The sequence below is a fragment of the Eubalaena glacialis genome, chromosome 7, assembly GCF_028564815.1.
Source record: "Eubalaena glacialis isolate mEubGla1 chromosome 7, mEubGla1.1.hap2.+ XY, whole genome shotgun sequence".
Lineage (NCBI taxonomy): Eukaryota > Metazoa > Chordata > Mammalia > Artiodactyla > Balaenidae > Eubalaena > Eubalaena glacialis.
In genome coordinates this window covers 31,844,893-31,867,896 of record NC_083722.1, presented here as the reverse complement: position 1 = coordinate 31,867,896, position 23,004 = coordinate 31,844,893, and the positions used below count along the sequence as shown (strand labels likewise).

Sequence of the window (23,004 nt, the reverse complement as noted above, 5' to 3'; positions counted from 1 at the left end):
ATTTTTGTGTAATTTTGAAAATTACCCTAACAAAAAGATTTGTAAAAATCTATAGAACAAATAATTCTCTATCATCCCAAATTCCTAAAGATCATCTCCTATATTTCATAGTTTTACTTTCCACATTCAGGTCTCTAATGCCACTGGAATTTATTTTTGTAGTTGGTGTGCCAGAGGATCAAATATTATCTTTCCCTCATAGATGGCCAACTGTCCCAGTTCTATTTCTGATCCTGTGTGTCCCTTCTCCTCTGACCAGAAATTTCTCCTCTGCACCATATATCCTTAGGTCTGTTTCTATGCTCTCTATTCTGTTCCTTAGTCACTGTGTCTATTCTTACATTTTGCCACAGTTTTAATTCCCATATTACCAGATTGGCCAGAGTAGTACCTCTCAGACCAAATTGGTATCCCTTCTTCTTTTTCTTCTTCAGATCACGTGGCTCTTCTTGGCCCTTTTTCATCCCATATAAATTTTATGATCAGCTTACCCAATTCCAGAAAGGAAAAACCCAACACTGTTGGGTTAGTTGGAATCGTGTTGAATTTCTAGATTCATCTGGGGGAGAACCAACATCTTTCTAACACAATACCTTCCCTACCATTACCTTGGCACGTCCATGTACGAGGTCTTCTTTTTTGGTCCCTATGTAAGAATTTGTATCTGTTTTCTCCATGAGGGCCTTGCTCAGTCTTTGTTAGATTTGTTCCTGGGGCCTGGGGGGTTTACTGCTCTCCCCCTACCCCGTGCCCACATCAGCTATGCCAGGCGCGTCTGTTCTTACCCCCTACCCCTGTCCCTTGGTCCACGCCCTCCTCTCCCACTGTCCAGGGGGCAGCTGTCCTGCTCCAACAGCTGACTAGTCCTGTGAGGGCTTGCAGAGTGGACACGGCTCCCACCTCCCACCTCGGGGCCCGTCAGCTGAGTCTGGGGCAAGGCACAGTTGTTTCCCTGGGGACAATGAGCTGCATTCTGTACGGGCCCCTCTCTGGGCCTCCCTCTCCCCAGCCAGAGCAACTGTTCTTGTGGGTAAGGAAGGGCCCCACCTGTCAGCTCTAGTTACTCTTTCAGGCAACATCCAACTCCCTGACCCCTTTTCTTCGTGTCTTATGAGCCTGTCTAGTGTGTGTCTTATGGCCCAATTGCCTGTTCATGGGTCTGTCGTTGCCTGGAACTGGGGCAGGGGAATGGTGGTCATGGGAAGGGACCGTCCCTCTCTAACCTCAGAGGACCTGCCGTTCCCACAGTTTTCTCTTAGTTGTCACCACGTTCAGGCCTCAAATCCTAAAATTGCCCCACTCAGGTAGATTAATGACTACAGTCCCAGGCAGAGAGGTGTTGTGATAGGGGACAGGGCTGGAACTCTGCCCTTCCCCACTGACACGTTCGTTCCAGACCTGGCTGGCCTCCACACCTGCTCCTTGGCACCTGCTCCCCTCAGCACGGCCTGCCCTGGATGAGGCCTCCCTGGCCTCTTCTCAGAATCCTTGTTTGGGGGTCAGCACTGCCCTCAACCTCCCACAACAGGGAAGGGCTGCAGGCCAGTGCTGATCCCCCAGGGGTGATGACAGGGCACTGGAACATGGCAGAGCCAGAACGCAGACCTCCATTGCTTCTTCAGGCGTTAACTGAGCCCCAGCACCCACTCTCAGTAGCTGTTCATGAGTGTCAGGGTGCCTCATAGCAGGTCTTCAAGGAGCAGCCAGTAGGGCTGGCCTCAGACATAGGATGTGCTGGGAGGGACAACCCAAAAGTATGGAAGGAAGGAAACTTTTTTTTGTAAATTTAAAAAAAATCTTTGGGATTTCCCTGGCGGTCCAGTTGTTAAGACCCCACGCTTCCAATGCAGGGGGCGTGAGTTTGATCCCTGGTTGGGGAACTAAGATCCCACATCTTAGTGTGGCAAAAAAAAAAAAAAATTTATGGAAATATAGTTGATTTACATTGTGTTAATTTCTGCTGTACAGCAAAGCAATTCAGCTATACAGTACATATATATATATATTCTTTTTCATATTCTTTTCCATTATGGTTTATCACAGGACATTGAATGTAGTTCCCTGTGCTATACAGTAGGACCTTGTTGTTTATCCATCCTATATATAATAGTTTGCATCTGCTAATCCCAGACTCCCAATCAGAAAGGAAACTGTTGTTTATTGAGCACCTTCTAGAAGCCAAGCTCTGGACTTGGTAATCTCCCATCTCTTGATCCTGTCAGAGGCAGGTTCTATGATGATTCGCATTTTAGGGAGGAGGCCCGCTGCACAGCACAACCCCAGGTGGGTCACTCCTGCCCCCAGTTGCACAGCGTGCAGTCTGCTCCGGCATCCAGAGTAGCCCAGAGAGGGTCCCAGAGCTGGCATGTGAATCCAGATTGGAGTGACCATCAGAAGCACTCTTCACCTCCCTGTTTGGGTCCGAGCAGAGTGAGTGGCTGTGCGGTACAATGGTTTGAACCCCTGGATGGAGACAGCAGAAAGGGGTGGGAGGAGTGGAAGGCCCAGTGCTCACAGGTCTCGCGAGAACCCATTAGCTCTATTAACAGCTCTCACCACCTCATCCTCAGTTTGCCCATCTGTTTGTCTGTCACGCTGCTGACTGCTAGTGTGTGAGTCCTGTGTCCTCGTCACCAGGTACACACTTGTTGTTGACATGAATGGCCCAATTAAATGATGTCTATGTGTGGAGAGGGGGGTCCCCAGGACACCTCTGTGTGGCCCTGAGGATCTGGGGAGAGGACCACGAAGGAGGACCTCAGGGGTCACTTACTGCTCAGCCCACAGGCCTCAACTTCACAAGTTGGCACCCAAACACATTTTTTTTTTTTTAATTGCCTTTGAGGAACAGGAGGTTTGACGAATTTCCTCCCTGGCCAGCAGAGTGTTGGAGGCAGGGGTCAGAACCGTGCGTGAAAGATCCATTACACAAGGCTAAATCAGGAACTAGAAGGAACTGCTCTCTGGTAGCTTTGTTGCTGGAAGGGATGGTTATCTTTCCAGGAAAGGCTGAGGAAATCCTTTTCTGCCTTGGGGCAGGTCGGGGGATGGGATTAATCCCAGGTGAAGGTGGGAAGGAGGTGAAGAAGTGAGTTAATCCCAGGGGGGGACGAGGGGTAGAGAATAAACTAAAACCGGATCCAGGCCCTGGACACAGCCGCTGCCCCTCCCCCACCTCCCTTCCCAACCCCCTCTGGGGTTTCCTATTGTTACCAGAGACGACATCCTCTTTCCCTTACCTGCCTCACTGTCCCACGCCCCTGGAGCCCCCTACTGTCTCAGGGAGCAGGGATGGGACAGAAGTCTGGCCCCAGACCCAGGGTCCAAGGATCTCACAGCTGGAAGATCTCACAGCAGTGGAAACTGACCTGGGAGGTATGGGGTGCAACTTACCCAAGGTCACAGCATTGCAGATCTGGGTCAGCACTTGGGCGGGCCTCCACGGTTCTCTCAGTTCTCTCGAGATTACATACTTTAAAGGTTCCCAGAGGGAACCTGACTTCCCCTCCCTTAGGCTCAGCGTGGTCAGTTCCTCCCCTCCAAATGCCTGTCTCCAGTTGACTCACACACATCCTAGGAATGTGTTTGGATCCATGGAGTTCTGGGGCTCAGTAGCACAGGCTCTAGGACAAGCAGGCCTGGGTTTGGATCCCATCACAGAACCTTTATTTATTTCTTTATTCTAACAAGAAATGTTTATTGCTGAGCACTAGGGACACAGCAGCAGACAAAATAGACATAAGTCCCTACTCTCATGCAGTTTACATTCTAGTGAGGGAGGCAGATAATCAGCAAGATAAGGAAGGAAGATACATAGCCTGTCAGAAGGATTTGCTAAGGAGATAAATAAAGCAGAGGAGGGGATGGAGAGAAGGCAGCAGGAGATGGGGTGGAGGGAATGTACTGTTAAATAGGATGGATGGGTAACATCTGGGCAAAGACTTAAAGGAGGTGAGAGGTGGAGCCATGTGGATACCTGGAGAAAGAGCCTTGTAGGCAGGAGCAATAGTACGTGCAAAGGCCCTGAGGCAGAAACATGTCTGGCACAGTTAAGAGCAGCAGGAGGCCAGTGGGGCAGGCAGAGTGAGAGAGAAAAGGAGTAGAAGTTGAATCAGGAAGCCAGGGGGAGGTCAGACACCCAGGGCCTTACAGGTCACAATTAAAACCTTTGGCTTTAACTCTGAATGAAAAGGGAGCCAAAAGGACAGGATCTGACTCATGTTTTAGAAAGGTCATTCTGGTCACTGTGTGGAAAAGAGAAACAGGAAAACCAGTTAGGAGGCTACTACAATAATTTAGGTGAAAGATGACAAATGCTCAGACGAGGGTAGTCAGGGCAGCACTGGTGAGAAGTGGGGAGATTCTGAATTTTTTTTTTAATTAATTTATTTATTTTTGGCTGTGTTGGGTCTTCGTTTCTGTGCGAGGGCTTTCTCTAGTTGCGGCGAGCGGGGGCCACTCTTCATCGCGGTGCGGGGCCTCTCACTATCGCGGCCTCTCTTGTTGCGGAGCACAGGCTCCAGACGCGCAGGCTCAGTAGTTGTGGCTCACGGGCCCAGTTGCTCCGCGGCATGTGGGGTCTTCCCAGACCAGGGCTCGAACCCGTGTCCCCTGCATCGTCAGGCAGATTCTCAACCACTGCGCCACCAGGGAAGCCCGATTCTGAATATTTTGAAAGCAGAGCCACCAGGATTTATGAATGTGGGTAGTGAACTGTGATAAGAAGAGAGAGGTCAAGGATAAATTCTAGGATTTTGGCCAGAAGTAATTAGAAAGAGGCAGTTGCCACTTACAGATAAGGGGAAAGCCTGAGGGAGGGGCAGGTCTGAGGGGGAGACTTGGCCACTTATCTGCTGTAATTCTGGGTAAGTCGCTTAACCCCTCTAAGCCTCAGTTTCCTTATCTGTACAAAGGTCATAATAATCTTCCCCTGCAGAGCGATGGTAAGAATTGAGTGAGATCATGAACTCACAGGCATGACGCACATACATACTCAATACACGTTCCACCCACAGCCCAGGGATGACACTGACCATCACAGCTCCTCAGGAAGGGACAGGAGGGAGAGGAAGACCATACCTACACATCTGTACTTTAGCTCCTCTCCCGGCCCAACTTCCTCCAGGAAGAAGGGGGACAGACCTTTTCGACAAAATTGGAAGTTTTCTTTCTTCAAAGTCTTTGATGGTTTTGGAAATGGTGATGATGCTAATGGGGGATGGCGGTGGGTTGATGATAAACGATCATATTCCCATGTCCTTATTCTTACAAAACCCTTTCACGGCCATTATCTCATCTGAGTCCATCAAGGCAGAAATCATACCCATTTTATGAAGTAGAAGAATGAAGGGGTGGTTAAGACTCTGCGCTTCCAATGCAGGGGGTGCAGGTTTGATCCCTGGTTGGGGAACTTGGATCTCACATGCTGGGCGGCCAAAAAAAAAAAAAAAAAAAAAGAGGTATTTTTAAATTTTTACTTATTTTTTTAAATTTTTATATTATATTGGAGTATAGTTGATAAACAATGTTGTGTTAGTTTCTGGTGTACAGCAAAGTGATTCAGTTATACGTATACATGTATCCATTCTTTTTCAAATTCTTCTCCCATTTAGGTTATTATAGAATATTGAGCAGAGTTCCCTGTGCTATACAGTAGGTCCTTGCTGGTTATCCATTTTATTTTGTTTTATTTTAAAATATTGATTGATTGATTGATGTACTGTGTGGCATGTGGGATCTTTGTTCCCTGACCAGGGATCGAACCCGTGCCCCCTGTATTGGAAACGCAGGGTCTTAACCGCTAGACCGCCAGGGAAGTCCCTGGTTATCTATTTTAAATATAGCAGTGTGTACATGTCAGAATGAGGTATTTAAAAACAAAATAAAACAAACCCGGACCATCTCTACCTCACTATCTCATGGAACTCCATTTAATCTTTGGGAGAAAACGTGGGTGAAGAGGGTCCTCACGTGGGTATCCCTCTTCCCGTCCCTGAGTGGGAGTGCTGCCCAGCTGTGTCCAGCTATGATATAGACTGTGACCTCAGGCCTCTATCCCAGGAGAGGGCCCACAATGCCTGCCCCGGTCCATTCTCCATCTCGGCCACTCTGAGCATGCCCGGTGTGTGGGTTGCAACCTTACTGCTTCTGAGGTTTGGGTCAGTGGGTCTCATACATTGTCCCATTCCAGTTACTCCTCCCAATTACTGAGGTGACAGACGAGGGGACTGGAACCCAGAAGAATCAACGTGCCTCAGATCACACCATTAGAAAGTGCAGTGCAGACGCTGAGGTCTGCACCCAGCAGGAGGAATTCCTGCATCACTCCTTCCAGCCCAGCTGCCCCCTCCCCTCCACATACCAGGTGCCAGAACACAGCTGTCTCTTCCTTGCTCCCCCAACCCAGGCAAGCTGTCCTGGGTGGGGCTGAGCTGGGTGGGGCCGCCCTGGGTAGTGTCCAGTGAGGCTGTAGCCCCTGCAGGCAAATTCAGCTGGACACTGATGCTAAGCGGCAGTCCCTACTGGTGAGAGCTGGGCTGCTGCCCATTGGTGGGCGGTGGGGGACTGGGAGGGTTCGAAGTGTCAGGTCTGGGTGGATCAAGGTCCCTGAAAAGAAAACTTAGAATTGCCCAGGGAAGAACTCCTGTTGGATTGAGGGAGAGGGGTTAGGGAATGCCAGGTGACTGAGAGTGCACAGGAGGAGGGGGTGACTAGAGGAAGGGAGGGTTCAGGGGACAGTAAGAGCCCCTGGAGGCTGGGAATGGCGAGCTGTAGGTCCCAGCCCCGAATTTACTCTTGCCTTGGCTGTTTGTCTCCATCTGTGCTATGGTGAGTATCCTCCTGCCCCAGCCACCCTTCCCAAAGAAAGGGCATCTGGAAAGCAAAAATGACCCTTGAATTGAGATCTGGGGGCGGGAGGGTATAAACTGAGGCGGGGGTTAAATCCTGCCCACCTCATGTCTTTGCCAGGTGAGGAGGAGCAGGAAAGGCAAGCCTAGAGACTAGATCGCCTTGGGAGTCACTGGCCATGCCCACTCTGCTGCTCCCGCTGCTGCTACGGACGCTGCTGGCCCGCCTGCTACTGCCTGCTGCCCGCCTGGCCCGCCGGCACTTCCTGCCCCTGCTGCGCCGGCTGGCCCACCGCCTGGGCTCTCAGGATATGCGAGAGGCTTTGCTGGGCTGTCTGTTGTTTGTCCTCAGCCAGAGACACCCGCCCGATGCTGGGGAGGCCTCCAGAGTGGCCCGCCTGGAGAGGAGGGACAGGCTAGCCTCCCAAAAATGAGGCCATGAATCCTGGTAGCAGCTGTATCCCTGAAACGCTTTCTTTTGGAGTGAGACAGTCCTGGCAGAAGACATGGTGGGGGACTGAGCATGAGAGGGGTCCGGCCAGGACATGCCTCCCCACTCCCCCACTCCCAGCAGAGATGATTGAAGGATGCTCTGCATTTAGCAGAAAACCCATCATTATCCCTCCCTCCCTGCCCCTGCATTCTTCCCAAGAACTTTTCTTCTTTTCTTTTTCTTTTTTTTTGGCCGCACAGCATGTGGGATCTTAGTTTCCCGACCAGGGATCGAATCTGCGCCCCCTGCATTGGAAGTGCAGAGTCTTAACCACTGGACCGCCAGGGAAGTCCCATCTATTTTATTTTTTTTCCCAAGAACTTTTCTAATTACCTCTGGCCTGTGAGGGGAGAGGAACTGACTGTCCTCCCTCTGCCACCCCCACCCGCAGGCAAATGGGGACATGAGGTCCAATGAGGGACAATGGACAATTTAGCTAATCCAGATTCTCTGTCTTTGACTCGTGATTTACCAAGTAGTAAGACCTTGGTTCCCTAGGGAGTCAGTCCTGCCTCCAAAGCCCAGCATACAGCAGGTGCTCAATAAATATTTGTTGCTTTGAATGCCTGGGATGTCTTTGACAGTCTTTGTCACACTCCTGCACTGCATGACAGTTGAACCTGTCCAGAGGGTAGGGGTGGGGAAACAATTCAAGGCTTCCTTTTGCTACCTATTCCATTGTCCCTCTCGGTTTGTACATTCTCTTGCCTTATTTGAGTATATTACACTGTAAACCAGCAGTCTTGGATCTGCCTGGCCAGCTCAGGGTAAGGAGGTAAACATCCTCCAGCAAGCGTGGACACTCTTCGCAGCTAGTGGTGTGGGAAGAGGGAGATTTGTTTGCTGAGGGACCCTGTGGGCAGCCGCCCAGAGGAGCAGTGTAGAAATGCATACCCCTGAGGGGTCCTCTGCTCAGGATGGGATCTAAGGGGTAGGGGGTGGGTGGGGTGTGATCTGAGGAATTCACCTATTTCCCCTCCCCAGTGGGAGGCCCCTCGGGGATCAAATAAGAGCTGTCAGAGGCATTTGCATGCCAGCCTCCGGATAATTTGCTCACGGTTCCCATGCAATACTTCTCCCTCCCACCCTCCTCCAGCGAGTCCTGGGCTCTCGGTTCAAAGGGGGAAAGTGAGGAGTACAGGCTCCTTTCAGGACCCTCACTCCGTTAGCATACCCCTCAGAAGGTTGGCCTGGGGGAAGAACCGAGACCAGAGCTGCGGACCCCCAAGCCGGCCCTGCGGGCCTTTCTGCCAGACCCCCGCCTCCCCACACCGCGGCACCATCTGCTTCCTCCCGGAGTCCTCAAAAGCCAGTGCACGTGCTCGGCCCCCTCGGGAAGGTGGCCCGGGGGAGGGGCGGGGTGAAGGGGATTCGAACCCCTGGTCCCCTCCAGGGTCACGGGCACCTTTATTTATTTCGCCCGCTCCGGGCCTCCCCTCCCGCCGGCCTTCCGGAGCGCTCCTCACTCCCGAGCGGCGCCGGCGGCACCGAGCCGGCCGCGGGGCGCGGGGCTGGCGCCGGGATCGCCCGTTGCAGCCCCTTTGCCACCCGGCGGCATAGACCGGTCAGACCCGGCGCGGACTGCGGTTTCCGGCCACAACGACGGCCCCAGTCCCGAAGTGAGGAGGCCAAACGGCGACCAGGGGCCGACTGGCCTGTGAATTTCCGTCCGCGCTCCCCGACTCCGGATGTCCCCTAAGAAGTCCCTGCAGGTGCGCGGGGAGCAGAGGCGGGGCCGCGGCGAGGGGGCGGGGTCTGCGCGGGTTGGGCGGGGCGGAGAGCGGAGTGTGCGCGGCTCGTGGGGCGGGGGAAATCAACGGAGTGTGCATCTGCGGTTTTTGGCGGAGGAGATCCTTTTCCCAGACTTTGGAGGCCGTGGTGAGATGACTGCCCTACCCTAACCACATTCAGTTGTCTCCAAGGTCGGAGACCTTCCCAGAGCAGAAGATAGGGGCAGAGGTCTGAGAAATGAAGCTGGAAAACCAACCCCAGTCTTCTTGAACCCTGATCCCCATACACACCCACAAGAAAGGTGAGGGACTTGAGGTGTCTGACTCTAAGAGGGCCGGATTCTGTCTTTAGTTTAGTCGATGTTTTGTTCATCATGGATTTTCTTTTTTTTTTTTGCATTAACTTTGATTTTTAAAAAAATATTGCCTTTAAACATTATTTATCTGGATTCTGGAATATTTGGGCGCCCCCTTAAATATTGCGACTCAGGCAAGTTGCCTCTCTGGCCTCTTCCTAGTCCCAGCCTGCCACAGGGCCACGGAGAAAGAGTCGCAAACAGGACTAAGAACATAACTGTCATGAGACGCGTTGGTGACAAACTGCGGAGCCAAGCAAACCAACCCACTTCCAGCAAACACAGATGGAGGCAGGGCTGGGGAAGGATAGGACTGGCTGTGTGAGGTGATGAGGAAGGCTTGGGGCCTGGAAGGGGGAGGAGGGAATCAGGGCAAACCACAGGCTCAAATAGGTGGGGGATCCGGTGGGGGTGGGGTGCAGCTGGATCAGCCCTTCACACCCTACCCCTGTACCTGGGACCTGAGGGAGCCAAAAGATTGGGCAGAGGGTGACGAGGACTGGCTGGGCCTGGAGGGCACAGGCCGCCGTGAATCGGGCTCCGAGGCTGTCCAGCAGAGGGCCCTGGCACTCAGCAACCATCTCTGCGCAGGGAGGTGGCTCTGGAGGGGTGTGGGTGCTGGCTGGGGGCCCAGGCAGGGAGAGTGCCAGACAGGCTTCTGTCCAGCAATAACAGCCCTGGCTGTTGCCATCTAGTGAGCAGGCTGAGCTTCAGCGGGGGTGGGGAGGGAAACCAGCCTTCCGCTGTCTGGCCTGTGACCCTCACCACTTCCCTCCAGTTTCTTTCCACTTTCAGCCCCCTTTGCACACAACTGCAGCCAATGGCCACCAGCCTGGGGGAATCCATTTGACCACTAAGGCCTGCCACCTCCACAGACTTAGAGACGGAAAATGAGGATGGAGAGAGAGACAGGGGCCGAGCAAAAGGGGAGAAGAGGGCCAGAAGAGGAAGAGAGGGGCTGGACAAACACAGGGTAGGAATTGAGGGAGGGAGACCCAGACATGAAGCTGCCCTCAAGGCATGGGGCAGTGCCTAGAAAAATACCACTCATACCCCTCTTCCTGCCCTCTGTTTGGTTAAGACCAGGCGATGTTGGTGTGTCATGTCTCTGTGCGGCCCTGAGCCAGTAGGCTGGGAACAGCCCATCTGAGTATCTTGGGGTGTGTCCACTGATCAATCCTAAGTAGAAAAACTGCCCTTCCCCTCAGAGCCCAGTGTGTTCTCTGGGGAGAAGGCGTGACTCTGCCTTATCCCTACGATGTTAGTACTGCTAATTGTTAATTAGTGTCTGTGGCTTCTCCAGGGTACAGGCCTCTTGGGTAACTGGGGCAAGGGTGTGGGGGGTGGATTGGGTTTTCTGTCCTCAGCATCTCTCTAGCCTTTGGATTGTCCTCCTATAGTGAGGGCCGCTGTAGGGGCAGTGATCCCCCTGTCCCCCAAATTTACCGACCAACGAAAAAGGAGGGAATCCTTCCCCCTCCCTTGGAGGTACAAGAAGGACTGATCATTCCTCAGCATGCTCACCCCCTTCCTCCTCAGCCAGGGAGGATGTGGGGCTCAGCAAGGCTTCCACTTCTGAGTATCAGGACCATAGGATTCACTCAGGCTGTAAGGCTATTCCGGGCTTTTTCCCTTCCCATTGCCAGCTGTGCCTCAGCTTTTCCAATGTTCTGGATTTAGAAAGGGTGAATCATGAGAGGGCTACAGGGCTGTGGCTCCCCCCGCCACGCCACACACATCCCTCTCTAAGTCAAAGTTGTGGGTGAGCGGATCTGTGTGGGAAAACCCGGGTCACACATCATACTGATTCTGTCGGAGGGATCCCCGGCATGGGGGCTGGGGAGAGCAAAGGATAGTCTGAATCGAAGAAAGTGGCACTGAAAAGGGAAGGGGGCGCTGGAAAGGAAAAAGGTGCAGTGTGGAAGAGAGTGGTGTGGGAGGGGGCTTGGGGAGCCATAACGGAACGTCTGAGATGGTGTATGGACGACGGGGGGCCGTCCGGATCTGTCTGAGCAGGTTTGTCGCTGCGAGAGTCCCGAGACAGCTGTGTAGGAGTTTGTGTAACCCCAGCGCGGAGACCAGGGGTACCCAGTGTGCGGCTATACCCTCCAGCCCCACGTGCTCCGTGATGGGGCAGGGTTTGGCGTGGCAGGGCCCCCAGAGGTCCTATCTACAGAAATAGTGCAAGGTGTAGGCCAGGCGGCGGAGGGTCTCGGGTCGGGGGTCCCTCTGAGCCGGCGGCCGGCGTGCGGGGGGCGGGGCCGCGGCGGACGCCGGAGAGCGGCTGCGGGCCGGGGCGCGCCGGGGCGGGGCGAACGGAGGGCGGGTTTGAATGTGCTCAGGCGGGCGCGGGAAGTGGCAGGGAGAGCGCGCAAACCTCCACGCGGGAGGACTCCTTCCCAGCAGGTGCTACCCGGGGACTGGGAGCCGGGGAACCGGGGGCCGGGGGTCACCGGGGTGGAAGGCGCCGCTTGCCGCCTGCCACGAGAGCAGGGAGGCCGGGCCTGGCAGCTGCGTGGCCGGGAGAGGGGACGCGGAGTGGGCCCCACCCGGGGTGGGCTCCACCCCGCCCCCGCGCTGAGCGTGCGGAGCCGCGCAGCACGTGGCGTGCGGAGGCCCGGGCGCAGGGGCACCTTGCGGGGACCCGGACCCGAGCGGGCGTGGACGACCTGGCTCCCGGGCCTGAAACCGGCTGTCGCCGAGCTGACCTCTGCAAGGGGCGGGCGAGTTGAAGGTTAATCTCGATCAATTCTTGTCGTTGGTACTGGGGAGGGGCCGCACCGTTAACTGCGCTGGGTGCAGGGAATGGGGAAGAGGGCACGCGGAATGGAGGTGGAGGAGCTGTCTCTTTAACCCCCGCCTTCTATTGGCCGAACTCGTGTACCTGGCCTCCCTTCCTGGGCGCGTCCTCATTTATTCCCGGAGAGAGGACCTTTGCTTCACTCAGAGAAAGAACAAAGACATACCCCAGATTTTCTTCCCAGGGGAGAGCTGTGATGGATGAGGGCTGGTCCCACCCCTGCCCCTCACCCCTCTTGGGGCTGCCCCTTTGCCCATTCCTCTCGATCACCTCCAGACCTTCCTGCCTTGTCCTCCTGCCTGTGTGAGCCCTCCTTGCCAGGATGTGTGTGTAATGGGGTGGGGGAGTGCCTTACAGCTGACACTTAGTTCAGGCTGGAGGTGACCTCGACCCCTACCTTATTTTTAACCCCTTAGTTGGAGTAGAGTTACCCTATCTCCCAGTATAGGAGGCTGGCTGGGAAGCAGCCTTTATACCTCCCTCCCCACCCCGGAAGGAGCCTAGAGTAAGCTGCACATTGAGTTTGAATTCCAGCTCACCCATTCACTAGCTCTGTTACCTTTGGCAAATGACTCAACCTCTCTGAACTTCAGCTGTCCTCATCTGTTCTAGTGGAGACAGTTTTGTACTAGCTTATGGTGGTTGCGAGGGCAACCAAGGGCAGGAGAAGGTATCTGCAGGTAGTGGCTGGCCCCATGTGAGATCCAAGGAAGTGGTGAATTTGATGCTACCGCAGGGGTGTCTCTAGAAGCTGCGGTGCATGAGAGGTGTTTGGGGCCTGGGGTTGGGGAGGTTTGGTGGCTGCTTTCAAGGCCTCATCTCGGCAGGCCAAGGCATGGCTGAGGAACACCAGATGCTCTGAGCTGGTATCAAATCCCTGATTGCTGCTGGGCAAAGGCAGACAAAAACAAAATACCTGGGCTGGTTGGCTGAACGTCAGGATGTGGCCAGGGGGAGTGGGCTGCCCCTGGAGTTGAATTGTGCCCAGGACTGGGGTGGGGGCAGTTGAGAGCAGAGAGCAGGGTTGTAGCTGGGGCAGGGGGGAAGGCAGAAAGAAATACTCCTCTGAGCCTAAGAGAGATTTTACTGAGGAAGGGGAGATACTCTATTCTCCGCTCCCCCCCTCCCCCAGGTCTCCCGCCTGCATTGAAGCTACACCACACCCCAGGGTAGAGCCCTCTCGCCCCCATCCTTCTAGAAAATGTATAAACTGTCATTCACCACTGTCCCAAGTGCCTAGAACAGTGCCTGGCTGGCATGCAGAGGTCTTCGGTAAATATTTGTGGAAAGGAAGAGTGCCTCCATCTGGAGCTATGTGGGTCTGCTCCTCCCCTCCCTGTCCTATGGCCCAGATGTGGGCTGGGGGGCTGAGGAAGGCCTTGGAGAGGCTGGAGTTTACCCAGGGAGGGGTTGAGAGGAATTATTGTGGGGGGGTGGGTAGAAAGGCCCATCAAGGTCCTTTCTTGGCATCCCCAGGGCTGTGGTCTCAGGCTGGGGCCTGGAGCACTGGCTGCACCTGTGAGTTGACCTACCCCCTCAGCTCCCTGCTGAGACTGCTGGCTGTCTTATCTCCCAAGCTACAGGGCTGGGTTTTATCTCCCTGGTTGTGCTTGTGCGGAGGCTTCTCAGAATGGGGCTGCTCCCTCCCACAGTGAGGCCTGGGGGGTTCTCTCCTGATATGCCCTGTGCCACTACCTTCAAGGGTCCAGTAAGGGTCATTCTGGACCCTTACTCAGGAGGAGCCCATGGACAAGGCCTGCTGCCTGAGCCTGAGCTAGGACCACCTCCCGCGGACTGCCCGAGCCCCCTCTGCCCCCACCCTTCTGCTGGCAAGTCTGGGCAAGTCTGAGTGCTGGTCCAGGTGGGCAAGGAAGCCAGTCCTCGCCCAAAACGGTAGAGCTGGCTCCAGAGCTAGGCCCACACGTTGGGGACACGCCAGCACACGCCTGCCTGGCCTTCTATGCTATCCGAGGGAAAGCTGTTTCCTCTGCTGGTTCCAGGGAGCCTCTCCCTGCCTGAGCAGGGAAGGGATACTGAGTGAGGGGTCTGGGTGCCTGGGGACTAGGCAGCCTCTGCTCCCATCCCTCCAGTCTTCCCTCCAACTTTGTTCTGAGAAAGGGGAAGAGGACAGGGGCCTGGGAGTGAGTCAGAGAGGAATCCAGGGGGGATGGGATGACCCTGTGGCCAGGACTAGGGGTCAGGGGAGAGGCTGGGTCCCCACACTCATCCTGAAGTATGTTCCTGGAAGACTGGCCAGGAACCAGGGAGCCTCTGGGCAGTGGCTGGAAAGGATGGTTAGGGTGCCACCAGCAGAGAGGCTGGAGTCTGGGGTGCCCCCAGGAGGGGACAGGCTCTCCAAAGCCCACCCTAGCCATGAGCCCAGGGGTTCCCTGGGAGTGCAGAGAGGTCAGACTTGCAGAGAGAGCTGGGGAGGGAGGCCTCGCATCACCCCTGAGGCTGCTGCTCCTGCGGATCTGTTTGTTTTGTGTCCTCCCTCCTCCCTCCCCCCTCCCCCCTTCCCCTACCCTCTTGCTCTTATCTCCTTTCTGTTTCCCTTCTTCTGTCCCCACTTCCATTGTCATCACTGTCCCTGACCCCTCTCGCTGTTTCCCCTGCCTTTAACTGTTTTTCTCTTCCTCTCAACCATACCCCCTCCTCTTTCCCTCCTGCTCTCCACCCTCCTGTTTTCCCTGCTTACAAACTGCTTCAACTGCTGGATAAAAATAGCGGTGGCAGTGGCCAGGCCAGGCCGGGAGCCAGGTAGAGCCTGAGCAGGCAGGGGGGCCCAGCAGGCCAGGCCCAAGGGGTCAGAGGGAGCAGTCCTGAGAGGCAGGGCCGGGAGTGGGGCCTTCTGGACTCTTCAGCCTGCCCGTTCTGTCTGTCCTGCCCTCCTCACCCCCACACCAAGAGGCGGAAGAGGCCTGTGGGGAAGCAGGGCCAAGACAGGCCCTCACACTGCTTCTGCCCCCAGCAAGCACCGGAGGGAGGAAGCTATCAGCCAGGCATAACCAAGAACGCCATCACCATGACAACCAGTCACCAGCCTCAGGACAGGTACTGGGGAATCTGGGCTGTGAATCCAGGGGAGTGGAAATGGGTCTCCAGGAGGCTGGGTGCCGTATCCTTTGGAATTTGGGGTTGCCACCGCTGACGGGCCTTCCAGCTGTGTGGTAGCTGTGAGTCAGATCTGCATCAGGGGTTGGGGCCCTTTGTGCTGTGGCTGGGTGCCGATGGGGGTGTCTCCGGTGAGGCCCAGGGTGGTGGGCAGCAGGCTCTCCCTGGCCTGTCAGAGTTTCCAGTGTTGCTCTTCAGCAGCTTCCAGCTCCTGCCACCACCGTGGGGAGACATCTGGCAGCACACCTCGTATCTGAGCTGGCCGGCTGGCAGGGCTGGCCTCTGCCTCAGATGACTCTGGCTCACCTTGATCTTCACTCTGACCTCCCTTTCACTTCCCCACCTCCGGAGCCTAGGAGTTCCCTCCAGTTAGACCTGCATCCATGATCACGCATGTGTGTTTTGGGGGAAGAGGTTGTAGCTGGATTCAAGTTCTCCCAGGAGTCTAGGCCCCAAGAAAGTTGATGAAGCCATGCCTGGGGTCCAAAACAGCCTTCCACCCAGGCCCCCCAATCCCATCACCGCTCCCCTGCCCATCCTGTCCCCCTGTGCCAAAGGCCATGGAACTAGGCCACTTCTAGCTGTGGGACCTTGGGCACTTAGCTTTATCTCTCTGAGACCATCTCCCACCTATAAAATAGATGTGAGGTTTACTTGGGTGGGAGGGAATTTAAGGACACATAGTAAGTACAGGCCCCAAGCTGTTTGGTTGGTTCCCTCCGCCGTGTCTTTTGTTCCCAGGCTGCCTGCTGCCCTATCCCAGCACCCCCATCTGGTGGCAGCTCTCTGAACCCCTTCCCCTTCTCCATTGGCCTTGTGGCACTCACCCAGCCCCACTCTGGCCCTCTGTCCTGTGGGACCTCGGCTGGGAATTCTCCCTTCCTTTGGGCCTCTCGATCAAGGCCTCACCTCTCTTCCTCAAGGTGGGGAATACATGAGGGAGATGGGGGGGCTGCACTTGTCAGGGCTCAGACCTGCCCACTTGGGGTGCTTACCCAGGCTTCCACCCGGTGCGGCCAGGCCCTGCGCTCTGGCTAGACCCGTCTCCTCATTGCCTTGGGCTTGTCCCTGCCAGCTCTGTGAAGAAAGCAGGTGTGGGCTCTGGGGAAAGTATGGCAGACACATCTGGAGACCACAGTGGGAGGGCCCAGGGCTACCTGGGGGAAGCTGTCCCATCCCAGACAGGCCCTGAGGTGTAGGGCTTGGGGCAGTGACCTGGCCCAGGCTGGGTGGCGCTTATTTACACTCTGGGGCCCAGATGATGTCCAGTGGCCTGGTCCCTCCTGGCCTCCCCTACGTGGTGCAACCTACAAAGCTGGTTCTGTCTAGGCCAGGAAAAAACAGCTCCCTCACTTCCCAGATGTCCCAAGGCTCCCTGCCTGCCTGCCCTCCTAGATCCAGAATGGTCTGGGAGTTTCCTGACCTCAGAATACTCTTTGGAGAGCCACACAGCCCTGCCCTGACAGTGTAATCACTTCCAGCCTGCCTGGCGGGGGTGGAAGACTTTTGTTTGCTTTCTCACTCACCCTCCCAGCCCCAGCCTTTAGCAAGATTTCCAAAACCACCTCCGGATGTGTGGGTCACACTGGTTCCCAAGCCTGCAGCGTCCCCTGAGTCTTTGGGGCTAAGAATGGTCCTTTTGGCCATGCCCTTCGGTCCTATGTCCCTGGTCCCCTTCCCCCTCGGGACTCATCTGTGCCCTCTCCCCCATCCCAGGCCACCTCTCCCTCCACATACACAAATAGGAGGACGCATGCCCTGTGCCCTGGGACAGCTGGAGAGAGAGAAGGGGAGGGGGCTGCCCCAGGTTTGATTTGGGAAGGAGGGTGGGATGGTGAGTCACCTGGCCTCACTTTCCTCTCCCATCCCAGGTACAAAGCCGTCTGGCTTATCTTCTTCATGCTGGGTCTGGGGACGCTGCTGCCCTGGAATTTTTTCATGACAGCCACTGCGGTGAGATGTGGGGATGGGCTCCCGGGGGCATGTCCACTGGGCACGTAGGGCCTGGATCTGTGCTGTGGGCACGGGGAGAGAGGTTCTAACACTCCTCTGTGCAACCCTCACAGTATTTCACAAACCGCCTGGACATGTCCCACAATGCGTCCTTGGTCCCTGCTGAACCGAGCAAGGACATCCAGGCCTCGGCCAGCCCCTCAGCACCCTCGCCAGAGCGGAACTATCTCAGCGCCATCTTCAACAACGTCATGACCTTATGTGCCATGCTGCCCCTACTGCTGTTCACCTGCCTAAACTCCTTCCTGCATCAGAGGTGAGTGCCCGGGCCTCCACCCTGACCCCTCACTGCCTCCTGCCCTCCCTGGGCTGAGCCCCTGGCTTTACCACCCGTCTCTGCTGTCGTGGCCTCTCTGGCAGGATCCCCCAGTCTGTGCGGATCCTGGGCAGCCTGGTGGCCATCCTGTTGGTGTTCCTGATCACTGCCATCCTGGTGAAGGTGCCCCTGGATGCTCCGCCCTTCTTTGTCATCACCATGATCAAGATCATGTTCATTAACTGTAAGCGGGGCTGGGTGGGGACCTGGGGCAGAGATCTTCCCACATACCTGCCCCTTTCTTTCACACCCACAGTTGGCCAGAGAGAAATCTCTTCCTCCCTCTGGGTGGTCAGGATTCAGAAGCCTGAGCGGGCATGGACCAGGTGTGGGAGAGGGGGCCCTGGAAGTGGGGAGAAAAGGGCCGCTCAGCGTCAAGACTAACTGGGAGTAAAGCAGGAATTACAGGGGCCCCGGCCACCCACCCTGCTCTTCCCTCCCCTGCTGATGCCCACCCTGTTTCCCAGCGTTCGGTGCCATCCTGCAGGGCAGCCTGTTTGGCCTGGCCGGCCTCCTGCCCGCCAGCTACACAGCCCCCATCATGAGTGGTCAGGGCCTGGCAGGCTTCTTTGCCTCTGTGGCCATGATCTGCGCCATCGCCAGTAAGTCTTGCCATCTGTCCGCCTGTCACCCTGGTTGTTGTGGGGAGAAGGGGACGGGGCCTGTCTCTGATCGCTGACACCCTCCACCCCAGGTGGCTCAGAGCTGTCGGAAAGTGCCTTCGGCTATTTTATCACAGCCTGTGGGGTTATCATTTTGACGATCGCCTGTTATCTGGGCCTGCCGAGGCTGGTGAGCTCTTGGAGAACACCGGGTTTGGGGTCTAGGGTGGGTCCAGGACTCCAGGTCAAGGGTGTTCTGAGTATGAAACCTGGGGGAGGTGGAAATTCTGGAGATTCTGCTTCTGAATCCACCTTCCTGGTCTCCCTCACTTGATAGGAATTCTACCGCTATTACCAGCAACTCAAGCTCGAAGGGCCTGGGGAGCAGGAGACCAAGCTGGACCTCATTAGCAAAGGTCTGAAGAGCCTGAGGAAGCTGGGGTGGAGGAGAGTCTGCCCAGCAGGGAGGCAGCATGAGCTGAGGGCAAGAATGAGCGTGCTGCAGTGATGCCAGAGGCGAGAGGGACCAGGGATGGGGTGAGGGGTAACAATAGTAAATAGGGGCTGGGATAGAGAAGCTGGGGGGAGATCCTGGGTGGCCTTGAATGCCTGAGGACAGTGGGAAGCAATTTCAGATTCTTGGACAGGGCGTAAACTGACCTGAGGCTCCTGGGAGAGGTCAGGGGACTTGCACAGTGGGAGTTCGGAGGCCGTCTGGGCTAAGTGTCAGGGCGCGGCTGTGCACTGGTTAAGGGAATGTCCACCCCCAGTTGACCCCAGCCCTTTTGGGGATTGTGTCATCTGTTGCTCTGTCCTCCCCACAACTTGAAGATCCTTCCACAACCTGTCACCCCCCAGGAGAGGAGTCAAAAGCAGGCCAAGAGGAGGCTGGAGTTTCAGCCCCCAACTCTCAGCCCACCAACAAAAGCCACTCTGTCTGCGCCATCCTCAGAAATGTATGTGGGGCTTGGGCATCCTGCCTTCTACCCCTCACCCTCTTTCTCTCCTTTTGTTCCTTTCCCCACCCCCACCCTCCCCCTTCCCGGCACTGCCCATCCTCTTCCTTTCTTTTTTTTTTTTTTTTTTTATTATTATTTACTTATTTATTTTGGGTGCTCCGGGTCTTAGTTGCGGCACATGGGATCTTTGTTGCAGCAGGCAGGCTTCTTAGTTGCATCATGCATGCGGGATCTAGTTCCCCGACCAGGGATGGAACCTGGGCCCCCTGCATTGGGAGCGCGGAGTCTTACCCACTGGACCACCGGGGAAGACCCCATCCCTTCCCTTTCTGACTGGAGACTGGCCACTTTCCTGGATTCTCGTGTTTGTGTGTGTGTGTGTGTGTGTGTGTTGGGGAATCTTGGTGCTTTAATGATGCACAACCGCCATGAAGACACAGACCTGAGTCCCTGTCCTCCAGATCTTAGTCCCGGCGCTCTCCGTCTGCTTCGTCTTCACCATCACCATTGGGATGTTTCCTGCCGTGGCTGCTGAGGTCAAGTCCAGCATTGCGGGCACCAGCGCCTGGAGTGAGGACCCCATGGGTTCCCAGGATGGGGAAGGACAGAGGCTCCAGCAGGGCTAGGACTCCAGGGGAGGGGAGCCTGGACTGCTGTCTCCCCAGCCAGACTCTCCTGGTTCATTTGCCCTTCCCTGGGCTAGAAGCATCTTCTCCATTTTATAGCTGGGAAAACCGAGTCCCAGTGAGGGTCAGGGTTGTAGATTCTGCCTCTCTTGGACCTGCTAACCGTTCCCTAATCTACTCTTTCTCTTCCAGGAGACTACTTCATTCCTGTGTCCTGTTTCTTGACTTTCAATATCTTTGACTGGCTGGGCCGGAGCCTCACAGCCTTCACCATGTGGGTAAGTGAAGGAAGGGGGCACCAAGACCCTGTGAGAGGGGTGAGTCCAGCCTGAGACCCAGAGAGGGAACCAAGAAAGTATGGTGGAAAGGCGACCATGCTTTTTTAAAAACCAAGACACAATCTATGTATAGTAAGGCGTACAAGTTGTAGGTGTACAGCTTAATGACTGTATATACACACACAAGTAGACATACACACCCCCCTGATAAGCACCGCCCAGGTCAAGATATAGAACATGGCCAGCACTCCAGAAGACTCTATCATGCCCCCTCCCAATCAGTACCCCTGAAGGGTAACTAGGCTTTGAGATTTCAATTCAGATCCTGAGGGACCCCAAATGGAGCTCTGGGGGCCTTGGTTGGAGCCCTGGGGGCCTGGGTGTGCCCTGGGGGCTGGCGCAGCCTGACTGAGACACTGCCTGGTCCCTGCAGCCTGGGAAGGACAGCCGCTGGCTGCCGATCCTGGTGCTGGCCCGGCTGGCCTTCGTGCCCCTGCTGCTGCTGTGTAACGTCCATCCCCGCCACAACCTGGCTGTGGTCTTTGAGCACGATGCCTGGTTCATCTTCTTCATGGCTGCCTTCGCCTTCTCCAACGGCTATCTCGCCAGTCTCTGCATGTGCTTTGGGCCCAAGTGAGTGGGGAGTGTGGTGGTCTCAGGAGGGCGCTAGTGCTCCAGTGGGGGACACTCAGTAGAGGGAGAGAGGGCAAAAGAAGATTCCTGATCCTGGAGCTCAGGGTTCCCAGGCTGAGAGAGGAGCCCGCTGGCCCTAGGGTCCCAGGCAGTGGTGGGTGGGAGAGGGGTAGGGTGAGGGAGGGGCTCCCAGGGAAAGGTAGAGACAGCCCCAGTACACATCCCCCCAAGAGGGGAAGTATGACAGGTGGGTAAGCAGAATTAGATGCTCTGGGTAGAGTTGGGGTAGGGGCCATCCTAAGGTAGGCTTGCCCTCCCTCCTTTAGGAAAGTGAAGCCAGCCGAGGCAGAGACAGCTGGAGCCATCATGGCCTTCTTTCTGTCTCTGGGCCTGGCGCTGGGGGCTATCTTCTCCTTCCTGTTCCGGGCAATCGTGTGACCGAGGATGGATGGAAGGATGGCACCGGCCGCCTGCTCCTGCCTGCCTTCTCCTTCAGAGATGGGCTGGGGTCCTCTGGAGGTTTTCTCTTCTAGCCGACTTCTGCTGTCTCACGGCCTGTGCTGGGCCCAGCATCCAGGCCTGGAGGAGAGAGCCTCTGAGGATGGATGGTGGGGACATTGTGGGCCTGAGGGTCAGTTGAGGGAGGGGACACGGCCTCTGTGTCTGCTCATGTCCCCCCACCCCCCACTTGGCTATGATTGATCCCTGCCTGGCAGAGCAGCAGAGGCTCCTAGTCTCAGAGAGTGTGTGTCATGTGTCTACCTGTTTGCCTGTACCAGGGGTGGCTAGGGGCCAGGACTGCTTGTTCTGAAGTCTTATCTGGTATTTCTGCCCCCTTCTCCCTACGTGCCTCTTCCCCCTACCTCTCCATGTTCTTGCCCATCATGAACTCTGTACAGTTGCCATTTTACTGCCTTTTTTTTTAATACTCAAACCAGGTGCCTTCAAAGGCTCTCTGATTAAATAAACTTTTTTTTTTTTTTTTTTCCCCCCTCCATGGCTCCCTGTGTGCTCCAGCCATGGCTTCATGCCCTGGAGAGGCTGGAGGGATGGCAGCCTGAGTCTGGGGGGATGAGTATGACCCAGATGGGCCTTGGCCAGCACTGGGCTGGGGTCCAAGATGGGGGGTGGGGGTGGGTGTTGGTCCTCTTAGTCTCAGAGTGACTACAGTACCTCCTGCTGGGGCCACAGAGGAGGGACAGGCCTGGAGCCAGGACACCCAGACTGTTGGCCGAGACGGAGAAAGGCCATTTTCCTTTGCCGTTTCATCCCTTCTTTCATAGGCCTGGGGGTGGAGACAGTGCCCCATCTTTCTTTTGTCTTCACTGTCACCCCCTCCACTCTGTCCTCACCCTGCAGCCCGGGGACTGAGTTCTCTCAAAATCACCAGCTCCACCACCCTGTCCCCCCACGCTCCTGGCTGCACTCCCACCCTCCCAGCAGGAAGAGGCTGCAGCCCAAGGGTTCTGCCCTGCCTGGCACTCGGCCCTGACACCGAAGTCAAGGCAGACTTCTTGGCGAACAAGGGGCCTGTGTGTCCGCAATGAAGCTGGGCCCCCTTTCTCTTCCCAAACTTTGGCCAAGGGAGGCGTGCGGTGGCTCGGGACCATGAGAGGCGTCGGCGGAGGGGGCCATACTGCTGGGTCCCCCTTCTCAAAAAGGACTCTTCCAGATAGGAAGTGAAACCAGAGCCCTGGCCTCTGAGCTGCCACTGCCCCCACCCCCCACGCCCTTGGCACTGCTGTCAGGGCTTTATCTCTGACAGTTTAATTTAATTGAAGGCTTCAGGCTTCATTAAGGGCTGTTAGCACATTTTTAAGGGCTTTTGATGAGCTCTGAAGTCCTAACAGGGGGAGTTAAATATATCATCACAGGGGGAACTGGAGTCCACAGAAATACCCCAGGGTACACGCCAAACCAGGGTACAGAATCTGAGGTTGGTGGGAAACAAGGTGTTCCTTTCCTATCAGTTTCAAAAGCAAAGGGTGCCCTGAGTGTTCTTTCGTTCCTGTGGTGCCCTTTGGCCACGAGGCCGAGAGAAAACTGCACCCTTGCTCTGGCTCCCTCTCACTCCATCTCAACTTCCGAGAGTCCTACTGGGTTCCTTCCTCAGCACCACAGCCCCTCAGGGACCCTGTGCTTCTTCCCTGGGTCCCTTCTTGCCTCCTGCCTGGCCTTTCAGGACTCCTGCCAGGTCTCCTGCAGCCCATCCCACACAATGGCCGCAGAATAATCT

The 23,004-nt window shown here is 55.9% G+C and overlaps 2 protein-coding genes across 7 annotated transcripts; both read left to right on the top strand.

Annotated features, from left to right (window-relative positions):
* The first annotated feature begins 6,984 nt into the window (after positions 1–6,984).
* Positions 6,985–7,478, top strand: MYMX (myomixer, myoblast fusion factor). The gene has a single exon (XM_061195035.1). It carries the CDS (start codon positions 7,028–7,030, stop codon positions 7,280–7,282), a length of 255 nt encoding a protein of 84 aa, XP_061051018.1. The 5' UTR covers positions 6,985–7,027; the 3' UTR covers positions 7,283–7,478.
* Positions 7,479–8,935: 1,457 nt separating this feature from the next.
* On the top strand, positions 8,936–21,756 carry SLC29A1 (solute carrier family 29 member 1 (Augustine blood group)). Of its 6 annotated transcripts, none has more exons than XM_061196135.1 (13): positions 8,936–9,053; positions 15,199–15,281; positions 17,213–17,294; positions 17,408–17,610; positions 17,715–17,854; positions 18,138–18,272; positions 18,365–18,462; positions 18,610–18,688; positions 19,131–19,228; positions 19,693–19,801; positions 20,050–20,135; positions 20,569–20,768; positions 21,095–21,756. In XM_061196135.1, exons 1-13 carry the CDS (start codon positions 9,030–9,032, stop codon positions 21,204–21,206), a joined length of 1,449 nt encoding a protein of 482 aa, XP_061052118.1. In that variant the 5' UTR covers positions 8,936–9,029; the 3' UTR covers positions 21,207–21,756. The 6 variants fall into 6 exon arrangements, with proteins under 6 accessions (XP_061052118.1, XP_061052117.1, XP_061052122.1 ...); XM_061196134.1 differs by having other exon boundaries at positions 19,104–19,228; XM_061196139.1 differs by lacking the exon at positions 8,936–9,053 and adding an exon at positions 9,156–9,219 and having other exon boundaries at positions 19,104–19,228.
* The last annotated feature ends 1,248 nt before the right edge of the window (positions 21,757–23,004 follow it).